Consider the following 22,287-nt stretch of genomic DNA (forward strand, 5'->3'; position numbering starts at 1 on the left):
CTCTTCATTTACTCTAGAAACCATTGACAGAATTGGAATAAAACAGAATTTGTAGTTTCCATTGCAGTGTATTTAGTGACTTGATATTAAAGTGGAAGACCATAAACTTCAAGCATGCACATGTGAAAAAGAGATGTAGAAAAGAAGAGGTACTAATTTTAATTAGTACATGATAAATTGCAATAAATATGTTATCATAATTTTTTTGTGGTGATTTATCAAATGGCATTAATACAACTTTGAAAGAGTTCTTCCTGAAAGCTGAGGTTGCCAGTTATGCCATTCAGTGACAGGTAAGGAGATGGTGAGCAAAATCAAGCTGTTTGGTGGCATATCTTCTTTCTTACATTAAAGACTTTAAAGAAATAAAACTTTAAAAAAACTTTGGAGAAATAAAAATACAGGATATAGAAACACATGCATGTATAACACAGAAGACTCCAATGCTGGAGTATATTTATTACTGGATATGTATTTACTGGATATTTATTACTGGTAAAAACTGCCAAATGCAGTTAAGAATATAAGTACTCTCAGCCAAAACTTGGAATATTTTCACTTTGGGCATAAATTTTCTTTTGTAAGATGCTGATAGGTAAAATTAGATTAAGTAATAAGGTAAACATTCTGTTGTTTAGCCATGCAAGATAATTATAACAGCTTCCTAATCTTGGGCACTTACAGAACAGTGTTCACAGCCACTCTGCTTATGACTGAATAAATAATGTTTAGTTGCATATATTGCGTAATGGGGGAAAAGTCGCTAAATTGTTGAAGTCATTTAAATGAAGGGAGAATTATGTTAAGGTTCACTTAACTCTAGTCAATTAAAAGCTAATATTTAGGAGATCGTTGCATACAATAAAGTTTTTAAAATGTATATGTATTCCTTTATAAAATAATTTGTTTATAGAAAAAAGACAGCACATACAAATACTGGCAAGACATCATAGTCCCCATCAGATTGAGTGAGTTTTTATCAGGCTATGATCTAGAAGTCTCAGTACAATAATATTAACATTACATTGTTAGGTGTCAAAATGTTGGTGTAAATAAAATGTGAGGATAATGGAATATGTTATATAATTCATTTTGATAAATAAATCTTTAGTAGCAAGTGGTAGATCTTTGACTTGGAAATAAGCCACCATTGACAGAATAGATTCTTTGAAGTAGTTCTCGTCTATTGTGAGTTTTTATTTTAGTTCATAGAATGTGCCTCATTCAGTTACTTAGTTTACATTCTTCATTTATTTTAGAGAGTATTCGCAACAGATTTGGTTTTACAATGTCACCATTGATGCATCTAGTACAGGTATGAATAGTACTTGGTGCTTTTGATTTTTGAAATGAAAGGAGGAAGGAAGAACTGGCAAAGAAAGAAAACAGAGAAAATGTGTTCCAGGATGAAGTACAAGGAGAACAATGTTTGTGCTGTTTTCATATTTTAATCTATTTCTTTGTTATTCTTATTGAAAACTTCTCTGACTGGTGGTTGAGGAAATATAACAATATGTTTGATCTGAACTATTCTTTTTCAGTATCTATAGGACTCCAAAGCCTTAATATATTTTCCCCCCCAAAAAAAACTATTTGGAATAGCTTTATATTAGGAAGCTATTCTAGATGTAGAATAGCTGGATCTTCATTCTTATTGAAAGACAGAATGATAATGATTTAAAAGCTGAGAAGCTTTCTGAATATGTCATTCTTCAATTAAAAGGGCTAATTTTTTCAAATTCTATATTTATTTGTAAATATATCTACTTCAAGACACAGGTTAGGCCACTGCATTATCTCAGTACTTAACTTGGAAAGACACTTGAGCCCTGAAACATTTAAGTAACATTAACCGAGCCCTTAAAAGATGTTAAGGTGTACTAATGTAGAGTTGGAATTTGTGTCTTTCAGTGACCGTATAAATATTTCCAGTTTCTACGGAAAGAGAGTATGCATTGAAGGAAGTTTATGGGGTGCAAGTGTTTACATTTGCCTAAGGCCTGATTTATGCACTATATGCATTCATAATGTATTCTAGTAACAAGGGAAGATTCGTGAAAAAGATTTTCATTCCAGTCTTTGTCTTGCAATATGTACATTAATAAAGCTGCTTCATGAACAGAAGAGGCATCAATGAAAACAAAAACCTTGATATTCCCCTTTTGACAAGCGAAGTGCAACTCTAAGCTACAAAGATAGTTTCCAGTTTCTTGTGTGTAAATGAGGACCTTGTCTTCATTTTAACACAATGAACATCTAGGTTTCTATTTTCTGCCTTTTCTTTTCTTGTTTTTAAAGTAGATCCATGACGGTCTTGTTGCAGAAGGAGCCCTTGTTACATCTGATGTAAAGCAGGGTTTGAAACTGCAAATATTTTCATCTGAGCATTATTCCCACTCTTCCCATCTACCAAAGGCTGCCTTTGTGTTATGCGCTGCATAGTCCTGCTTCCCTCTGTTTAGAAAGAGGGTACGTTAAGATGAATATTGAATTATTTATGTTCATAGGAACAAAACACACTTACACAAATGCCTGTGGTAAAGATTCTGAAAGGGGTTGTAAAAACCATCCAAGCAGATTCATATCATCTTGTTAAATGAATAGGGTTTAACATGGTTCTTATTAGTTTGTCAAACCACAGTGGCTGTGTTTACATGAAAAACTTATGTTCTCTTGCCTTGCGTCCACATGTGAACATATTTGGCTTACATAAAACCTGAATTCACTAGACGTCTTGGAGAATGTAGCTGGAGCACCAGACCAGACTTGTAGCATTCCACATCATTTGTGAACATAAGATAAAGCCAATTTCAAGATCTGAGCAAGAATGCCCCTTAATCATGCTGCATACACATGGAAATCAGCGTCAGAAGCCAGATGTATGAAAGAAAAACATTTTTTCCCTCTTTCTGCCTCCCTCAGGCATTCTTATAGATGACCCAAATGCTCAACTTCATATCCAGAAGTTTTCCAGCATGTTGCTTTCATTTCATTTCTGAGAATTTTCTGCAAGATTTTCTATCCTTTCAGTGCTTTGTATTTCTTGTTCTTCATCAAAGCTAATCAAATCTGATGCTGATGATGCAGGAGACGTTATGTTGCTTACACTAAAAGTTTCTCCAGAAGAGATCCACAAGCTTTGTTAATATGTTTAAGTTTACAGAGAGTACTATTTTAGTAGAGAGGCAGAAAAATAGCATGCTTACAAAATGACTGTGTCCCTGAAAGCGTTAGGCATTAAGCAATATCTGGAAAAGATTAACAATAAGGGATAATTACTGTAATCTGACTAATAGATTAGGGAACATAAAATAAGGAACCATATAAGCAAGTGCAGTCATAAAACATAAAAAGGCTGCAAATTATAGGAAATGAATGTTGTTCTTCAGGAAAAGGTGAGTGAAGCTGGTAAGAAAGGCAATGGAATTGTACGCTGCTTTGAGACTTATTTTTCTGCTTCATGATAGAGACATTGCTGGTTAGATGAGCTTAGTAAAAGCACTAGAGAAACACCTGCCATATGAACAATCATAATACGTAGTACATGCGCTCAGTGATACTGAGTGCAGGGCCAAAGATTGATAAACAGTAGGTATATAGGGCAACATGTCTGTAAAATAAAAAATAACTGATACCCATCTTAGATCGGTTATTCATTTATATCATCCATTTTATGGATAGATGGAAGATGCACACACATTTGTGATAAATATTCTGTTCAATGGGATTGTTTGGGAGATCTCCATCGCTAAAGCAGAGTGGATTATAAAACAGCAGATCAGTATCTTAAACAATGACAAGCATTGTGTAACATACCACCCATGTTTCAGTGCAGAGGAATTTCCAGTGATCCTCACCATAAATAAATCCTCAATCCTTTCATTAATTTATTAAGTTCTACTGTTCCAGAGGAGAATACTGCTCACAGTATACTAGTGCTCTGGTCTTTTTTTCCTTGTTTATGCAAAAGTTTACAATTCCAGCTTCTATCTTCATGCTACATGTAAGCCATTTTTAGTTCTTTTGAGTTAGGAGTTAGAAACATTTTTCCCTTAAGGCAAAGAGTCAATGCCCAGTATTTTTTTTTCCTGCTATTTAGAAGACTCTCAGTATATTCACAGTTAAGGTGGTGTATATATGTCTGCAAAACAGGTAATACCTTTAAAAGTATACTTCTGGAGAGTAGGGAATTCAAAAGTAAATTTTCAGATTACAGATGAGACGTTTCCCTCTTCTCCATGTAAAGGAGAAACGGATGGGGATAGTGTGGCATTATAAACCACTTGTGTTGGCATTTCAAATCGATGCAGGATGAGCAAGTCTTGTACCTGGGCTAACATCCATCCACCTTGTCTTTCAGTCTAACTCTTGTACTGCCCTAGTGTGACAAGACTCCAGCCTCTTGTACACTTACTCTTCTTCCTGAGGTCCGTACCAAACATGATCACAGGAGGTTAGGTTAGAGGGTCTTTCTGCCAGTGTCTTCAATCATTTCTCTAAGCTTAACTTTCTGCTCTTTTTTTTGTTTGTTTGTTTTTCATAAGATTGCATAGTGTTCTCTTTCTTTTCTTATCTGCCCATGTTTTTTATCGTATCTGTATGCTTTTGTTAGGTCAGTTATTTTTGCTGCTGCTTCATTTGTCTGCCCTCTTCCTACAACTTTTTGTGTGTGTGTGTGTTTTTGTTTGTTGTTTTTATTTATTTATTTGTTTGTTTGCTTTTTTGTTTGTTTTTTTTTTTTGTTGTTGTTTTGGCTGTTATTTCCTCTTTGCATTTAATTCTCTGTGGTGAAACTCTTAATTTTCCTTCACTTCTCACTGAAACTTCTATTAATTTTCTGCCAAGATTCCTTTAAGAAATAAGCAAAACACTTTGGAAATACATCTTCCTCCATTGTAAATATTTAAGTCTCCGTATTGCAGCCCATGCTGTTCCTTCCCCACCATTGAGTCCCTGTTGCTTAGTTCCTTATTGCATTGCATGGTGCGAAATGCCGGGCTGTGCAAGTTCCCTGGGACAGGAACCAGGCCTTCCTGGTTAAACCCTCTTATAGCGATTTGGCTTGAATAATGCTGTGCTGATGAAGAATTAATATTAGTAACTAATGCTTTCAGGAAAAAAAAAAAAAAAGAAAAAGAAAAAAAAACTCTGCTTGAGACCATAAGAAATGCCGTTAAATTCAGTCCTTATATTATTTGTTATGAATATCTCCTTATTTGTAACCTTTCCAAAAGCAACCTGCTGTGAAATTGGTAAGTATGTTAAATTTGTAATATACCTTGCTTTTCTGCGTGTGTGTGTGGAAAAACTGAGGGGGGCTTAAGTGTAGTAAGTTTCAAAACAAAAGTGACTTTTGTCAGAATTTTTGGGCCCTGTAAGAGCCAAGCACACTTTTTATAGCCTCTGAAGCTTCTCGTATTCTCTTTTTTCACCTGTTTATTCTGAAAAATAATTCCACATATTAAGCATGAGGGATTTCATAATATTTTAACTCAGTCTTAAATATATTGCTTTTTTATTTGTGCCTTTGTATTTATATTATCAGAATGAATGGCGACCAAAATCTTTGCACTGAGCATTGCTTTACAGATTGCTATTGTTAACAGCTGTTAAATAAGCCTGTATTTTAAACCACTGCACACATTGGAGCCTTCCTGATCGTTTCTGTTGCATTCAGGTGGACTTCTCCTGTCCAGCTGTCCAAAAGTTTGTGTTTCGAGGCACGGTGCAGTTCCCAGAGGGCTGTCAGATCTGCTGGACTCTCGGCCTAGACAGGGCTCCTGTAGGTTTGACATTACTCTATAAAAGTGGGTCCTGTTACACTGAGAAGAAAATGGGATTATGAATGTTGTAGGCTTTGTATACAGCATGTGTACACAACTACAGCTGTGTGACATGAGGGGCTGATCAGCTGGGCAATAAATGTTATCCTAGCATGGGTTTGTGTCTTCAGAGAAGGTGATGGCTGAGGCCTGCGGAGAGCTCCATCGCCTTCAGCCCAGGCTTGCTGTTGCTTAACAGACCAGCAGAAACCTTTTGGTCCTATTTACGCAGAACCTTTGGGTTGATTTCCGTGTATAAAAACCCATTAAGTAAAGGAAATCGCTCCAGTCCCAGTTTAGCTGATGCAGAGGAAATACTGGTGGTTTTAGGCTTTCATACTATCAACAGTAGGGAAAGCTTTATGCTGCAAAGCTTTATACTGTTCTTTCCCCTCCCGGCTCTGAATCTGAATAAAGGAAGGGAAGAAACATATTCTAATTTAATTATAGGGTTAACTATCTATTCATCTCATGCTTTGTGTTTCTTTTTTTCCTCAGGAGTAGTAAAATCCTGGGGACAGAGTTCCTATCCCCTTAAGTCTTTCAATTCTGCATCACCTGAGCTATGGTTTGTGTGTAAACCTGTTAAAGTTTACTAGAACCCAAACTCTATACAGTTAATCTAATTCTTTTGTTGGTATACCCACTTTGTATAAAATGGAATATATAGTACTGAAAACTGTTCTTTAACAATTTTTACCTATATCAGAATACCAAAGTTGGAATAACCCAAGCAAAGCAGTATTCATTAGCCCTTACAGATGACTTCATCCCACAGCTTTATACTATTCAATGAAGATTATGAAACTCCAGTCTACTTCAGCGTAAGCATCCGACCATTGTAGGTGGGCAAGTGAAGTGGTTTGCAATGACGTGCTAGAACATACAAAGTCAGCAGAAGAGGTGCAAACAGAGCTCAAAAAGCCTGAGTTGCAGTTTTCTGCACAGTCTGTGAAGCTAAAATACATTTTGTTCTTAGTATCCACTTTTTTTACAGTGATTGTTTTGTATTTTTTTCCAGTCACCAGTCAGGAGGAACTCAGAAGTATTTACTCTGAACCTTTAGTAGGTCAAGGAAAGAAAGCTGTTATTTATCCTTTTGGCTCTACTTGGCCAGACTTTTAGTGTTTGACCAGGATTCTCTGTCCAAATAAATAGTTTTTGTGTAGTTTTTCCTCTAGGACTTACTTGTGATTGTGTTTTTTCTTTACCCTCAATAACATCATTACATCATATTATATCAGTTAGCTGGAAACATACATTTTCATTTTACCTGAGTTGAAGTAGAAATAGTTAATAGTTAATTTAAAAGTCTCCTGTATTCCTGTAAAAATAGAAGCATGTTGTGTCTCTAAGTCGTTCCTGTAAAATTAAGGGAGGAATTTCTGGGAGAATACACTTTACCTTGTAGTAGATATGACTGGACAAACAATATGTTAATTATATTTGCTTTAAATTGAGTATTACTAGAAAGGGGAGAAAGCATTGTCACAAGTCTAGACTGACTGATTTCTCAGTAGTAAGAGTAATGTTCTGTTATTTTATTGTTAATCTCTGTATTGCTGATTGAAGCACTATTCCAGATCTCCTGCAAAGCACCACGTTGTTAATGTGATAGGGAGGATTTGATGGTCGAGCAAGTCTGAAAAATGGTAAACTGACAACGAATCTGGGATCATGGTTCTTAAGGCTTTTGTGGTCACGTGCTTTTATTTGATGTGGTTCTTTGTGTCTCCTGTGCCAAATGGTGTAATGTACTAAAATGATGAAACTGCAAAAGAAAAAAAAAAAAGTGAACTATTTACTTTAGCAACAAAGGAGAAAGAGAACAGGGAAGGAGATCAAAGCCCATAATATGAGTGTCTCAAATCAGGAAAAAAGAGCAAAAAGAAGGGAATTTCTTTCCACCTGCTTCAGGCTATTCTTGCTTATACCCATCATGAGTAATAAACCCTTAAATGCTTGTGTAGGTCTGAAACGTACTTCAGTTTCAAAATAAAGCAGGTGAAAACTTACAGAGAGTTAAGAAGGGTGTATCCTTGTAAAAGAAAGGGCTATAGTCTATAGAGTCTAAAGTCTACCTTCCATCACTAGTAAGTAGATATGACATGTTTTAACATTGGCCACACTGAGAGAAAAGCTCTTAGTTATTTTGAACCCATATAAAAAGTCTTTCCATGCAGAGGCAAGTTTTTTGTGTATTTATATTTTCAAAGCTAGGCAAATGTTCAACTTCATATCCATTGAAGTTGTCATTTTCTTATTTTATCTGTCGAAAGAATACATTGGATTATAAGCATCATTGAGTGCAATCAGTATTATGTACCACTTTGTTCTGAAATAAATCTATTTAATATGTTAACACTGTATGCAGGAATATACTTCTTACGATTCTGGACCACCTTCACAAATGCATGGTTTTTAGTCCCCTCTTGGAGCAAAAATATATACCATTGTGCCCGATATCTTCTTTTCAGAGCCTGAAAAATCTCCTTAGATGTTCTGTTGTTTGTGATAAGTCTTTCAAAGAAAAGCTTATGGAATTTTAGGCATAGAGAATGGTAACAGATAAAAGCCATTAGAGCAAAACATATGGAGAGTACGAAATGCGCATGGGTGCTTATCTGCAGCACCATAACCTGTGTCAGCACATAACTTTATAAGCTGGTATTCTTGCAGGACGCTGCAAGATGTAAGGAATAGTCTGAAATAATCCTTATGTTCAGACTCAGCTCATAATGTCCCGGTGATGTAGAAAAATACTTGCATACATTTTTCTGCTCCAAGAAAAGGGGCAGCAAAATGGATTGCAGGGAAGAGGTGAGATAAGGAAAGGAGTATAGGGGAGCTCAGCAGGCCCAAGAGAGAATGGGGCAGAACTTGCAGGGAAAGGGGTAGGCTAGGGATGGGAATAGGAGCATCTTCCATCATGCCTTTAAGTCTGCCTTGCCTAATCATTAACTTTCCTGAGCTTGGGACTTAGAAGCGATTTTTGTCTTCCCATGTAGGTGGCCTTTTTAAGGAAGGGGAACTAAATGGTTCTTTACAGCTAAATACTCAGGAACGAGAACAGGCACTTCTATAAACCTGTGAAATAATGCTATGTCTTTTTATCTTTTTTTTTTTTTCAAGGATCATTTCTTGAGAAAGACAGCTTAATGTAATTATAAGCTATCAACAAATGGGAAAGAATTTTGCATTTTAAATGCGGGCTTGAATAAATAGATCCATTGAGAGACAGACAGAGCAATTCACTTGGAATGCACAAGTCAACAGCAGAAATGTAAACATACTCCAGCTACGCTATCTGTTCTTGCATTTCAGTGTGTCTCAGAACAAAACTGCTATTAATGTAGGCTGACTGCTGCTCTTGTTGAATTCAGTATGGAGTCCATCACAAAATCCTGTTTAATTCACTGAAGGTGGATCAGAATCACATTGCATCTGATGCTGGAAACCCAAGAAAGCAGGAACTTGCTGCAATGGAGTCTCTGGTCTGTCAGATGTATGAGGATGTACAAAGATGTACAGATCAGATGTACAGAGTTGGTTTGCAGAGCTCAGTAGGTTTAGCGTAGCAGCAAGTTAATAAAATGACAAGGCCAACAGATCTTTGTCTCTGCCTTCCAATATGTTTATGCATCTTTATCTCATAGATAGGTAGATCTACCATATATTTATCTTCATCCGGTACCAATCCTAATGAAATAGCATCCACTAAGACAGTTGCTTCAAAATGATAGTAAATTATAGAAAGTCAGAATCAGAATTCTGGCCTTTAAAAAGTACCAGGTTACTGGAAAAAAAAGAAAAATGTAAATAACAAACAATTCTGTTTGGTTGTTCTGAAACTGGACTTACTCTGGCAGCTGTAGAGGAGCAATATTAATTACTTGTGTTAAAAAACAAAATCATTTGTTCTTCATAACTCTTGATGTTTTTTCAGTCATCTTGATAAAATGAATGTTATGAAACCTGATACTGAAGTTGTTTTTATTCTTGGGTATAAAAATGTGTTTTATTTGTGGGAAGTGTGTATGACAGTGATACGAAGAAGGAAAGCTTAATCACAGACTACGTAAGATTTATCCTCTAAGAGGCTCTGCTGTCTGAAAAGTAGGTCTGAAGTGCAGGAATCTTTAGCGTACACTGGTGGAATCTTTTGGCAAACAATGCCCCTGACTCTAAAAGGCTTCTAACAACATTTTTTCTTATATTCTTTCTTCTGACTAGGCTTGAGGAGCGTTAAATACTGAGCTACACTTGCCTGGTTTTCTCTGTTTTACATATTTCCTTGCACATTTTACAGCTGCTTCTTATTTGACATTAAATCACTTCTTTCTTCAGATGCAGGTTTTTTATAAGGTCATGAGAAGGATACCCTCTTGCTGTGCCTCACACTTGAGGTACTGAAGGTGTGTCCCTTTGACATGGCACAGACATGGTCAAATCCAATACCGAGCAGTAGCTTCCTTACATGTTCAAAAATAAAAGATAAACATCAACTTCATAAGGCAGTTGAAGCTTAATTATTATGTGTTTATAGAAAGTTTTGAGTTTGTCAGAGGCAAGGTCCTGTGCAAATGCAGTATTTTATTAAAGTATTTAATAAGCAAATTCTCTGACCCAATAGAGGGAACAAAGATGCCTGTCCACTCTTAATTTTCCCTACCCATAATTATTTCTACAGAACACAAATTACATTTTGTACGGCTTTATTCTGTTTTCACAGGATAATTATACTAGAAATTCCAGCCTTCTCTCTGTGTAGGGCTCTCTCTCTCAGAAGCCACACCTAGTACCAGTCCATTTTTTCATTTAGGAAGGGTTGAATCCCTGTTTATGTCAACATGTTTTTGTAAATTGACTATTTTTAGAATACGGGTGCAGGTAAAATGGGAAGCCCATAGTCACAAATTGATAATTCAGTCTGGAAGATGTATTGGAACCTGGTGATAGAGGGTTTGGATTTTATTTGCATGTGAAATCTGGTAGAAATTTCTTCTAATTTCATGCCTGCTATTGTAATTAAGAGAGGAGCCTGTAATTTCTTCTGTAGTCATCTGAGCATCTCCAATGGAGTCTCAGCTCAGAGGGGGAGCTTGGACATAGTTGCGAATGAAACAAGGCAGGATGCAAAATGGACAGTACCATTTGCTCTGAGTATGAAATTGGAGTCTTTCACGGACATACCTGATAAACTCAAAGCCAGAATCTTAAAGTAAGGTTCACTCCCTGGTAATACATCAGGAGGGACAAGTCTTCCATTCTCCAACATAAAAGACTGATGGACCCATTATGCTTCCAGTTTCCTAAGAGCAGACAACCCTTTCAGATGTGTTCTAATTTCTTAATAATCTAGTAGTCATGCTTTGCTGTTTTTGACATCTGCAAGCAGCAAAATTACATTCCCACGTGAGTACTTTTCATAAGGGAATAGCAGCAAGGAAACTGAATTTAAAAAAAAAAATCCCATTCAAGTCTGACTTCTGCTAGAAAAGTGTTTGTTTTTTTTTCGTGTAGCTGTGGTGTACTCAAGGCTTTTTTCTTTCATCATTGCATATGCAAAATCCAGACCTGCAGAACTGTTCCATGTGGTGAACAGTCTGCTGAACCCAGACTGTTTTGCCTGAGTAGCAGATTTCCATATACCTCATTACAAGTTTTATTTATTTAGGCTCTGTTCCTTCAAAGGGATGTATGATTGCAGACCTTTATACCTACCAAAGTGATACGTTATCAAGTACTGAGGAAAATAGAAGGGCAGGTCCCACTGGAGAACAAGAGCCTTGTTTTGCAGAGAAGATCCTTGTTTCCAGCCAGTTTAATCTTTCATGGAAGCAGCATGTAAACAGAAGGCCACAAAGTAATTTAGCGTTTGAAGCTTTTTAATTGTACCCAACAAGGTTCTGGATGTTTAGTGCATGATGTAAGCCACAGTGCGTAATGGAAATTCATATCCCTTTTGATTGGTAAAAGACTATAAGAAAGATTTCGGTCAATGCTGCCAAAAGAAAGTACCATGGACTTCAGCTGGTTGTTGCCTTATGCAATCCAAGTTAAATAAAAAGTGCTAGATCTTTCCACGCTGAAGGAGCTTAGATCCTCAGCAGTAGCAGGCGTGCTTCAGTTTTCCATCCTATGACAAAGGCAATGAATTGAGCAGCGTAAATACATCTCTGAAATAATCTTATTTCCGTAGATCTCCATAATTCAGATTTCCAGCTGGTATATTGTGCATGAATAAAGAATATCTTTGTTCCCATTGCTTCTCTTGGGGGATGAACAAAACCATAGAATCATATAATATAGCCATAAAACAATTTAGGTCGGAGAGAACTTACAGAGGTTAGTTGGGCCAACTCCTTCCTCAGAGCAGGACCAGTTTAGATAGGTTGCTCATGGCAGTCATTCAGCCGAGCTTTGGAGCACCTTGAAGATGGAGATTCCTGAGGCCCTCAGGGCCCCTCTTCCACTCTTTGGTTATTTCCTAATAGCTAACCAGACCTTCCTTTGTTGCTACATGTCTGCGTTGCCTTTCATCCTATCACTGTGCACTTCTGAGAAGATTTTCTGTCTTCTCTTTATTTTCCATTACATACTTGAAGGCATCGGTATGCCTTCAATTAGCTTAACATCTGTCTTGTATTGGAGGGGCCAAAAACTGGAATAAATGGCATGACTGACGTTGTGTCTGGACATCTATTACTCGTCAGTCCAAATTACTGCGTTTGTTCTTAGCTGTTCTGACTGAAGGTGGCTTTTTCAGTAATTCAAGACCCAAAATGGTCTCATCCATCTATGGCAAGATATCTTAACTGCAATGTGGTGCATCTGACTGAAGAGGGTTAAGAAATGTAACTGTTTATAATGAAAAAAAACCTATTTCCTTATACAGTGCTTTGTGTTAGTGATATTCTTGATTAAAGGTGTTGAATTACAATGGCTAGTGGTATAACCTGGTTTTATAGATGGTATCGCTTAATGCTTTTTATATCGCCACAGTATAAAATGCATTTCCTCATTATAGCCCTCTGTCTTTAAATTTAGGGCAAGAGGCCAGTGTAAAAATCACTTTCAAATCCCAGGAACTGCACGTATGATGTACTTCTAAATTAACTTCTCTTTCTAGTGCACTTGGAGGATCATCTGCCCTTCACATCCCAGCCTTTCCTGGTGGAGGTTGTCTTATTGACTACGTACCCCAAGTATGCCAGCTACTAACAAACAAGGTAAATTACTGAAGAGAACTCAAGTTCCCTTTCCCTCATGTGTTGTACTGTTTACAGTAACACACTGTAGTGTTTCTGTAGATGTCATTTTTCTTCTGCCAGGTAGTTCAAACAGAACATATTTGACGTGAACTATACAATGGATAACTTCTTGATAAAAGTTGAGCAGCTAAGCAACGTGTTGAAGATAATGAATCTGTTAAATAAATGAGTGCGTTTGGGATCAGATCTTGGGGTGGGATTTCTTGTGATACGCTGCAGTTTAGGATAAAATGCTGTTGTATTATATATTGCAGTGTAACATACAATTTAGCTATTAACTACGAGCGTGTAGTTTGCATATTATTTTTCTAGTCAGAAGAATCAAAGTTCTCATACCATAGTCATCGCTGTAGATTTTGAATGCCTTAGAGAGGATTCAGTGATTTTTCTTCTCATCCAAATGAACAGAATTAGCTGTCTACTTGGATATTCATGCACTAATAGCTACTTAAGATTGCATGTACTGAAAAGGTTGTGTTCTGGCTAGCTTAGTGTTTAAACAAAAAAGACTGGGTACAATATTTTGAAAGCTTCTCATTTTTTTTGTGTAATTTTCAGTAAACATGTAGGAATCTGCTCATTGCAGACTTCCTATCTATATTTCCACATGATTTTTACCTTTGTCCAAAGGAGGAAGATAATTTTATCTTTTAGAAGTTCTTCAAAATATTTTTCCTTAACTTATCGTAATCTATCTTTGGAATTGTTTTTGTTGTGTTTTTGTTTGTTAAAATTACTTCTGTTTTTAAAATCTGCAAGTACCCAGGACTGTTTTTATTCTTTTTTAAACAAACTCCATTAAGCAAACTTACTGTATGTTTTCCTTTTCCCAAAATAACATTTCAGATCGCACACAAAGCCTTCAAAATAATCATATTTTTTATAAAATGAAATAAGTCTCAATATAAACAAAATAGTTTAAGGGGTACAAGATAGCTCACAGCAATGATTGTATCAGGGTCTCTTAAAAAAATTTAGGAGAACGTTTACCAGCCAAGGCATTCTAATATTGCCATAGTCAAGAGAAGTATTCTTCCTATTCTTTGCCTGTTTGGTAAGGAAAAAAAGACTTATAAAGCGTTAGTTTTCATTCTGGAAGTCAAAGGGATTTGCATAAGGAATCGCATATGGAACTATAGTGTAGCTACTCAAGCAACCAGTTGTAAACCAGGTGCTCTTTCAGCCTGGCAACATAGCGTTGTTTCTGTCATGGGTCAAACTCTGTTCACATTGTTCTGCTAAGTAATCCCATTCAAATCAATAAGAAAACATACATGATACAAGAGAATTTTGCCTATGGTCTTCCTAGTTTAGCATTGTTTGATTTTGTCTGTGCCAGGATGGAAGCCTTTCAAAACCTAGAATGCCTCAGAAATTGATACTTGCAATTGAGTAGGTGGTTCCCTGAGTCAGCATGAAACCACTGAGAGAGTTTAGTGTTAAGATTTTCTTTGAGGCGCAGTCTTCAGAAAACACCCAAGATCCAATGTGAAATTATTTGTATTTTTTTATAACCTGAATTTGATTTTGACACTTAGCCAACCGTCACATCAGGTAATTATGTTTTGCCTAACGCAGCTTCGTGCTTAAACTTCAGCAAGGCAAGGTCGTGCATTTTTCTTCACTCTTTACCTTGCGTACTTGAACAGTGCTTCAGGATATTGTGAAATACTAAGTTTTACTTGGAAGTGAGTAAAGAAGTTTCATTACAAGATTTTCTGTGTGCCAGAATCCACTCTTTTAAAGGCATTTCAGGTTTCTTCAGGAAAATCATGCAAATTAAACGTAAGGATTCAGATTCAGAACCATGTAAATCTTTGTTAACAAGGAATAAATGACAAATAAGCAATATTAATTTTTTTTAATGTTTTTTAGCTATTGATTTCTTCCCTTTTTTTTTTTTTTGAGGTACAATACGTTATTCAGGGATACCATAAGAGAAGAGAGTACATCGCAGCCTTCCTGAGTCACTTCGGAACGTAAGTTTTCTGTTGATGTGTTGTTTTATGGAGCATCATGAAAGTGTTGTTCTCTGCACATGGTCTTTGGTTTTGTAACTGATACCCAGATGAAGTCTGGTCATTTCTGCAGAGTGATGTATATAAATTTGCCCTCCAGGGAAATACTGGAATGAAGTTCAGTGCTCAGTGCATGTTGCCAATCTGATTTTACTCAGCAAACAACTGATTATGGGAAAAGGACAGTAGGGATTTTCTCCCTGTGCAAAAGAAATGTTCTTGTTGCTGAATATAGGGCTCAGGGGGTCATACAGTAATAGGCAGTGACATAAATAGGAGGGAGGGGAAAGTGGGGTACGGTTCCAAGCCATGCAGTTGCCAGAAACCACTGCATGACATAAAGGCAAGATTGGGAAACCATCTGCTCCCACCATGGAGCTGTAGCGTGTCTCATGAGAGAAGGGGCTTTCAGTCGTCTTGAATTCCTGCAGTTCAGAGGTTCGTGGACTGATGGGATGAGACATGCGATTCATAAATCAATGAATCTGGGGTTTTTCAGCACTGTGAAAGGTAGGCACTTCGGTCTTCCACCTAAATTCTGGCTTGAACAGAAGTCCAGGAGCTGATGTGACAGCAAGTGCCTGATCAGCAGTGCTTTGCCTCATTGTGAGGAGGGGAGTTTTGCTTCTGTGTGGTGATTCCAAATGACATGGATATTTAGGAGCCTTTCAAATCTCTGGTCTCTTAAGTGAGGGTAGGAAGATAGGTGGCTTTTAGTATGTACCCAAATTTTATACAACTGTAGATAGATAACAGCGACTTGATTTGGACATGTGAACAGACAGAGATGATGTAGGCTTAATCCATATGAAAGCGTGTTATTTTTTCTTCTGAGAATTATTTGATCCAAACTACAGTACAGAAATGGACCAGTTATGCTTGTGATTTTATTTCACTTGTGACATGGTTCATGAGTCTTGATACTGCTTCAGACTTAGCAAATGTCTTCTTTTGGTGGTTGAGACTTTTAATGTCTATACAACAAGCATTACATATATATATATATATATATATTTTATATACTGTCATGCTGTGATTCTTTATATGTACTCTTTTTAATTTCCAAATTTAGACTTTTCTTGGCCTGTACAGTTTCAACTTTACCATGTCCATTAATAGTGTATTAATAAATTCTCTTAAACTGAATAACATGCAGGGATTTTGTGTGCGTACAGTTATTGTCAATTTAGACGCGTTACCGGTTCTTATTTTATTTTAAAATGTATTTATGAATATGGCCTTTATTTGGGTAAGAATCTCCAGTACCACAGCATAAATTTATCTAGAAATTTGTAATTGTTAAGAAATAAAACAAGTATTGGAACCTTCTGAACAAATGAAAAAACACCAAACCCTGTAATTCCAGATTTATATTTCTTATTCAGTATTAGAATGAATGCTAGATAAAAATTGTGTTCTTTTTTGTATTTCTTGTTGATAGTGGCGTGGTGGAATATGATGCAGAAGGCTTCACAAAGCTTACTCTGTTGCTGATGTGGAAAGATTTTTGCTTCCTTGTTCACAGTGAGTAACTTTTTGCCTCAGGCACAAATGTCTATCCTCTTGAAGATACAAGTTCAAAAGGGAAAAAGTACAATTACAGGAAACAATCTAAAAGTTTTAGCTATTTTTACCCAGTGCTTAATGTATTTTTGATGTGACCATGGCGCTTTGAAAACACAAAGTCCTGATCGTACTTGGAGAAAGAGGGAGGATCCACTTTCATGAGGTGTACTGCTGGCCTTACAGAGCACCAAAAGCGTTCAGGGAAGAAGTGCTGGTAACTTGACTCAAGATTAAGCTCACAGATGTAACTCCTCCTGACTAAAATGTCAATAACATGTCAGTAATGAGGACCAATACAATACTAAACCTGGAAATACCTAAAATCTTGTGTAACTTGTCAGGAATTACAGAAATTATGATGATAGTAATGGCACTTTAGGGATATTACATTATAATAAAAGAAAAATAACAAGATACCATGGTTAAGAGCTAAAACTTACTCCTAGAATGAAACTCTTCTAGATAGAAATGCCCAATAGTTTGATGCAGTAGAGAGTGGTTGTGGGGTTTAGCTGCCCAGCATGGTAAAACCACCACAGTGGCTAGATTGATTATTATTTGAAATGTTTTGATAAAGATTGTATCACTTTCAAAAATATGTTAATAATTAAATATATAGGAATTACTTTATGGAGAAAATAGTGAGTGTGGCTCTTGCTGCATTATACATGGTAACCAGAAATTACTATTTTTCCTTATAAAGTGGGGTTCATTGGTATGAAAGATTTTTTTGTGGGGGAAAATTCAGTCATCTTATACTTTGGTTTTTATTAATATGCTTCTTGTCTTTTTTGTTTTGTTTTGTTTTTTAATTGCCACATACTCTGAGCAGCTGCAATGTTGGTGTTTGTTAACACTTTAGCTTTGAGGTATTTCAGTTTACATTGGTTGTGATTGTGGGGTAGCTTTTCATGTGGAAAACTAATGATGTCTGAAAGACATCTGAATTTATCCAGGTCTTTTAAAGGAAGAAGTGGGGATTGACATTGTTTAGAGAAATCCTTCACTTTGTGTTGTATTGGAGATCATTGCAATTGGCCTCATTTAGGCCTTTTTCTTTATCACATAAAATTTCTAGGCATCAAAGAATTCTGATTGTAAGTGGTCTAGAAACAGCAAACCTGAAATTAAAAGAACTCCATTATATTAATATGATTAACATGGGGGGAAACACAAAATAAAATGATGTAGTTGGAAAAATTGTCCTTATAAGATCTTAACTTACTCTTCAACCACACACTATGCTGTGGATCTGATTTTTGCCTTGGGATAATATAACTTAAATGTTGAATCAGTTAGATTTCAGAGTAATCAAAATTCAAATTTCTGTTAAATAACAGAGTAAGTTTTAACTGTGAAGTAATATTCAGAGTGCTCAATTTAACTGGCATGAAAGCTACAATTATAACTGAATAGTTTATCACTATGCATTAACCCTGTGGCCTTAGAAATCATACAGTGGCTTAGCTGTGTAAGTCATTGCATCACTTGCCTGCTGAACAATCCACTGCAAAAACATTTATGTTCCATGCACTAAAGGATATTGCAATGAAAGGACTGAAACCTGCACTTCATTTCCTGAGTGAAGTAATGTAGGCTTTCATCTCTTAACCACTGACATAACTATGTATATTATGGTTGAATATTTAGCAAGCGTCTAATAAAATGTCTGGGAGAGATAGCCATAAGATGAAAACTGTTCTACCTTTTATATTTACTCTATAGTATGTAGCGGAAGTGTTCAGAGAGAAATAAATAGGTCAGTATACGGCAAGTACTGTGGCAAATCAAATGAAAGGAACCATAGTAAATTTTACTGGCATCTTATTTTTTGTTAAAGTTTTAGGTTTAATTGTGGTTGTAAGATGTATAAACCCTACAGTGAGTTGCATTTCCTTTAGAAGATGCAACCAGATCTTTCAAAAATAACTTTGTTTGGTGACTTTTGCCAATATGGTCATTCAGAGTTACAAATGTACTTGGAAACTAGGAAGTAAAACACACTAGAAATGAAATCATTCGGAGTAGTTCTACTGAGTAAACCTAGTTTAAGAAAAGGAGGAGATAAACTGGAAAATCATTCTGGAGTACAAAAAGACCAATAACTTTAAAACAGTTTGACTTGCTAAAAATACAGATTTGTGCAGTAATTATGGAATGAACAGTGAAGTCTGGCCACTATACATTAAAACACACAACTGTCTAACGGCTAACTTAATCACTAGATTAATGTAGCTACTAAAGTCGGTATATTAGATCAAAGAGTGGTGAAATGAACTGTTGTTTTAGTGGTTTACTTGTAAGAACTAAGTGCTTTCAAATATATGACAGGAGAAATTAATGTTCAGAGAAGTTCATGCCTCCATATGGAAGAGGAAATCATTAATCAGGGTTAATGCTTTTGATATTGATATCTGTTTTGAGTAAGCCTCAGAATGAAGCTTTGTAAGTAAATGTCAACGTACTGCTGATTTCTTTCTCTAGTTATTTATAAGTCAGCTATGATTAGTTTCTGGAGGTAGAAATTTCTTCATACGTATACCTGCATCCATTCTGTGTATTTATACTGTATCTAAATACAAGTCACATCTGTGCATAATTAAGCAGTCTTATTGGTATGGACACAAGAGTAAGACTCCAAACCAATATGTATGTAGGCTTTTCAAAGATTTATTTTTATCTTAGGAGATTTTTAGGTTATCGGCACAAAAAAACACTGACAGAAGTTGGAACAACTGCAATAGCAAATGAATCTTCTTGTCTTAGCGGTTATTTGTTTAAGATGTCTTGAAAAGGACAGATATTAAACTAGTTTTTGTTTCTTTGAGCAGTATGTTGGGGGATGGAGAATGTTGGAAACTGCCAGTGAATGTGACCTCAGACCTAGCTGAAGTTGGTGGGAACACTTGCTGCCACTGATCTTGGCTAACTTTAAAGGATTGCAGCTTCCATGCTGGGTAATACCAGTGACCTGTTAGGTTTACAAAGCTGGTCAAATGCAAGGTGGAAATCTAATTAAGCAGCTTTCTTGCCATGAGAGTGCCAACTGAAGTAGTGTTTTGTCTTAGCTGTCTCTGCACTTCTGAAGTGACCTCTGTCAGAGAATACAACAGGCACAGGGAGCATCTCAGCTGGAATGAGGATTTTCTGTAGGGAGGGAGAAGCTATCTTAAGGCCTAGAGCATTAATTGGGGTATGGAAAGTTGTACTGGGAGTATCAGGCTGTGGACAGACACCACGTTCTGCATTCACTGTTTTGGGAGAAGTCGTCGGTGCCAGCTTCTGATGCGTTCCTGGTTGGTTATTGCTATCAGCAGACATGTGTCAGCAGAGCAGCTTGTGCCAGTGCAGCTGAGACAAAATGGGCTCAGCTTATGTGGTGGGCCGAGCTAAATAACTGGGGTTTCCTCACATAAGCTTTCTTTGGATTTGGATTAGCACATCTGTCCACAGCCTAAGAAAGTAAACAGGAGGCAGATTGAAGAGTGAAGGCAAAGAATTTTTGGTAGCCGTCATTGTCAAATGGAGCTTGGGAGAGGAAAAAAACATAGGGAAAAAGTGCTAGTAGTTGCAAGACAGGTTTACAGTACACTGCAAAGAAAGTGCAATTTATTCCAGCAGTGTTCAGAGAAGGAGGAATGTATGCCCACTCCCTGTAAATACACAAAATTGCATTGAAGAAGTAAGTAATTTATTCTATCAATTCCCTCTCAAAGCAGAAATAACTCAGTAGGCTTCAGATACCGTTTTAATCACTCAGTAGAGCAGCAATAGTCCTTAGAATTTAGATAAGTGTTAATTTTTCAGGCAGCTGGTGTAGTTTAAGATGATACTGCCCTTTAAACAAGATGGTCCCTCTCCTGGATAGTCAACAGAACAGGGCTAATGAGCATTCATCAGCCCCTTCATCTATTCCCCCAGCAGCTGTTTAAATAAACAAGTTAGATTCCGTGGTAGTAAATGGCTAGTAAGGAGGTTTGATAAAGTCTTAAATGAAAGATGTTTCCAAAATGAGCGTGTTTCTGATCACTTGCTGTTGGCTATGAGGGTTTAGAAGAGCTTACGTGACAAGGCAAAAGTATTTTCTTTCATCTAAGATCTTAGTCCTCTTTTTGAAATCGCTTCTGCAGATTCTTATTTGAAAAATCACATGCCTGATACAGTAACTCCACAGTCACTGAGATAATAAAAATGTTCAAGAAATACTTGTTTATCTGAGTAATTTGGAACCCAGAACCGAAGACTGTTCCCTGTAAACATTCCTCTAAATCTGCTTGTAGTTTTGGCCGTAGAGCTCTCTCGTTGTGTAGGACTTACAGGTCTTGGTAAATGTAAATGTAAATATCACTGCAATAATACAAATGTTAAATGTAAAAGTAGCTAGTGTATGTTGTTTTGATATAGAGTTCAATGCAGTTGGAACATGCTCAATGACTCCTGTGTGCTGCTAGAGTATGAATAATCATTTGAGTGGGTTTGGTAGTTCCTGAGAATTATTATTTTTTTCTTTTTTCTGTCATGTAAGACTTGCTCACATAGCTTTTGGAAGCTGAAAGGAATATAGTCTGTAAGAGTTGCTCCTCTTCATCAATATCAGTGCATGGCAGTGATCACAATTAACACTTAAAATTCAGGAAAAATAAGCCGTGGAGGGAATAAAGATTGCATTGGCTCTGCTTCTTCAGGGAAGCTAGTCTGATTGTGAAAGAGAAGCCTCTTCAAGAAAAGGTATGGGAAAATAAACTGTTGTTTGCCCCAGCTGTTTTCTGAGGAAGGGGCAAGTGTTGAGTGGAATATTTCATTAAATAGCTTCTACATGTTTTGATGGCTTTGTGAGCTTTTATGTAATTGAAGTGCTTTGGCTTACGATACAGTGCTTTTATTATATTCTTCTCATTGTTCCACAGGTGAAAAAATGACACTGTGAAAACTTAGGGAGAAGGATAAAAGAGAGAACATGACAAATAAGATACAGGGAAATGGGGTAACATCTGGTAGTTTCAGGAAAGCAAGATGGCTCAACAGAGATGTCAAGCATAACAAAATAAACGTTTCAGGAGTCAGTAAGAGAAATTCAATACTGATCAAAAAAAAAAAAAATCAAAAGTCTGCAAAGATAATAGGGATGTCATTTCTTTCTTAAATGAAACGAAACTGGAGAAACTGAAGATTAACGAAGTCCCAGTGATGCAAACCTGGCTGCTTAGAAGTCAAGAGCCGTTCTAATGTTATGCTTGAGAGTAATTTTTTGTCTGTTTGCTACGTGTCTCTCATGAGACAATTTTTTCCTGTGACTCTCAGTACTTCTAGTCAATAACAGTAGTTCTTTGAATCTGGTCTTGAAAGTTCCTGAGTGCATCATTCTGACTACAGCAAAATATTCCCTGAGCAGAGAGAGGGTCTCTTCAAAACTTTGTACATTGTTCGAATGCCAACAAAATAAAGCATTCTGTGACATCCTCTGTGTAGTGAGGTGTGTATCACCTAACTGAATTCAAAGAAAGTTGCAGATCCCCTGCAGAGCTGTGGATTGGGCAGAGTGATGGAAAAGTATCGCGAGTCATGAGCACACAGTTCTACGCCTAACTAGGCATAGTCAGGGGCTAA

The 22,287-nt window shown here is 36.6% G+C and overlaps 1 protein-coding gene across 3 annotated transcripts in view; it reads left to right on the forward strand.

Moving 5' to 3' along the window:
- The window catches only part of BABAM2 (BRISC and BRCA1 A complex member 2), a 166,858-nt gene that overhangs the window by 111,599 nt on the left and 32,972 nt on the right, over positions 1 to 22,287 (forward strand). For all 3 annotated transcript variants that reach the window (XM_068676618.1, XM_068676616.1, XM_068676617.1), the window contains 3 exons: positions 12,955 to 13,054; positions 15,005 to 15,075; positions 16,556 to 16,638. In XM_068676618.1, the coding sequence (XP_068532719.1) occupies positions 12,955 to 13,054; positions 15,005 to 15,075; positions 16,556 to 16,638 (254 nt within the window). The remainder of the gene's footprint in view (positions 1 to 12,954; positions 13,055 to 15,004; positions 15,076 to 16,555; positions 16,639 to 22,287) is intronic.

The sequence above is a fragment of the Anas acuta genome, chromosome 3, assembly GCF_963932015.1.
Source record: "Anas acuta chromosome 3, bAnaAcu1.1, whole genome shotgun sequence".
In the NCBI taxonomy this organism is placed as follows: Eukaryota; Metazoa; Chordata; class Aves; order Anseriformes; family Anatidae; genus Anas; species Anas acuta.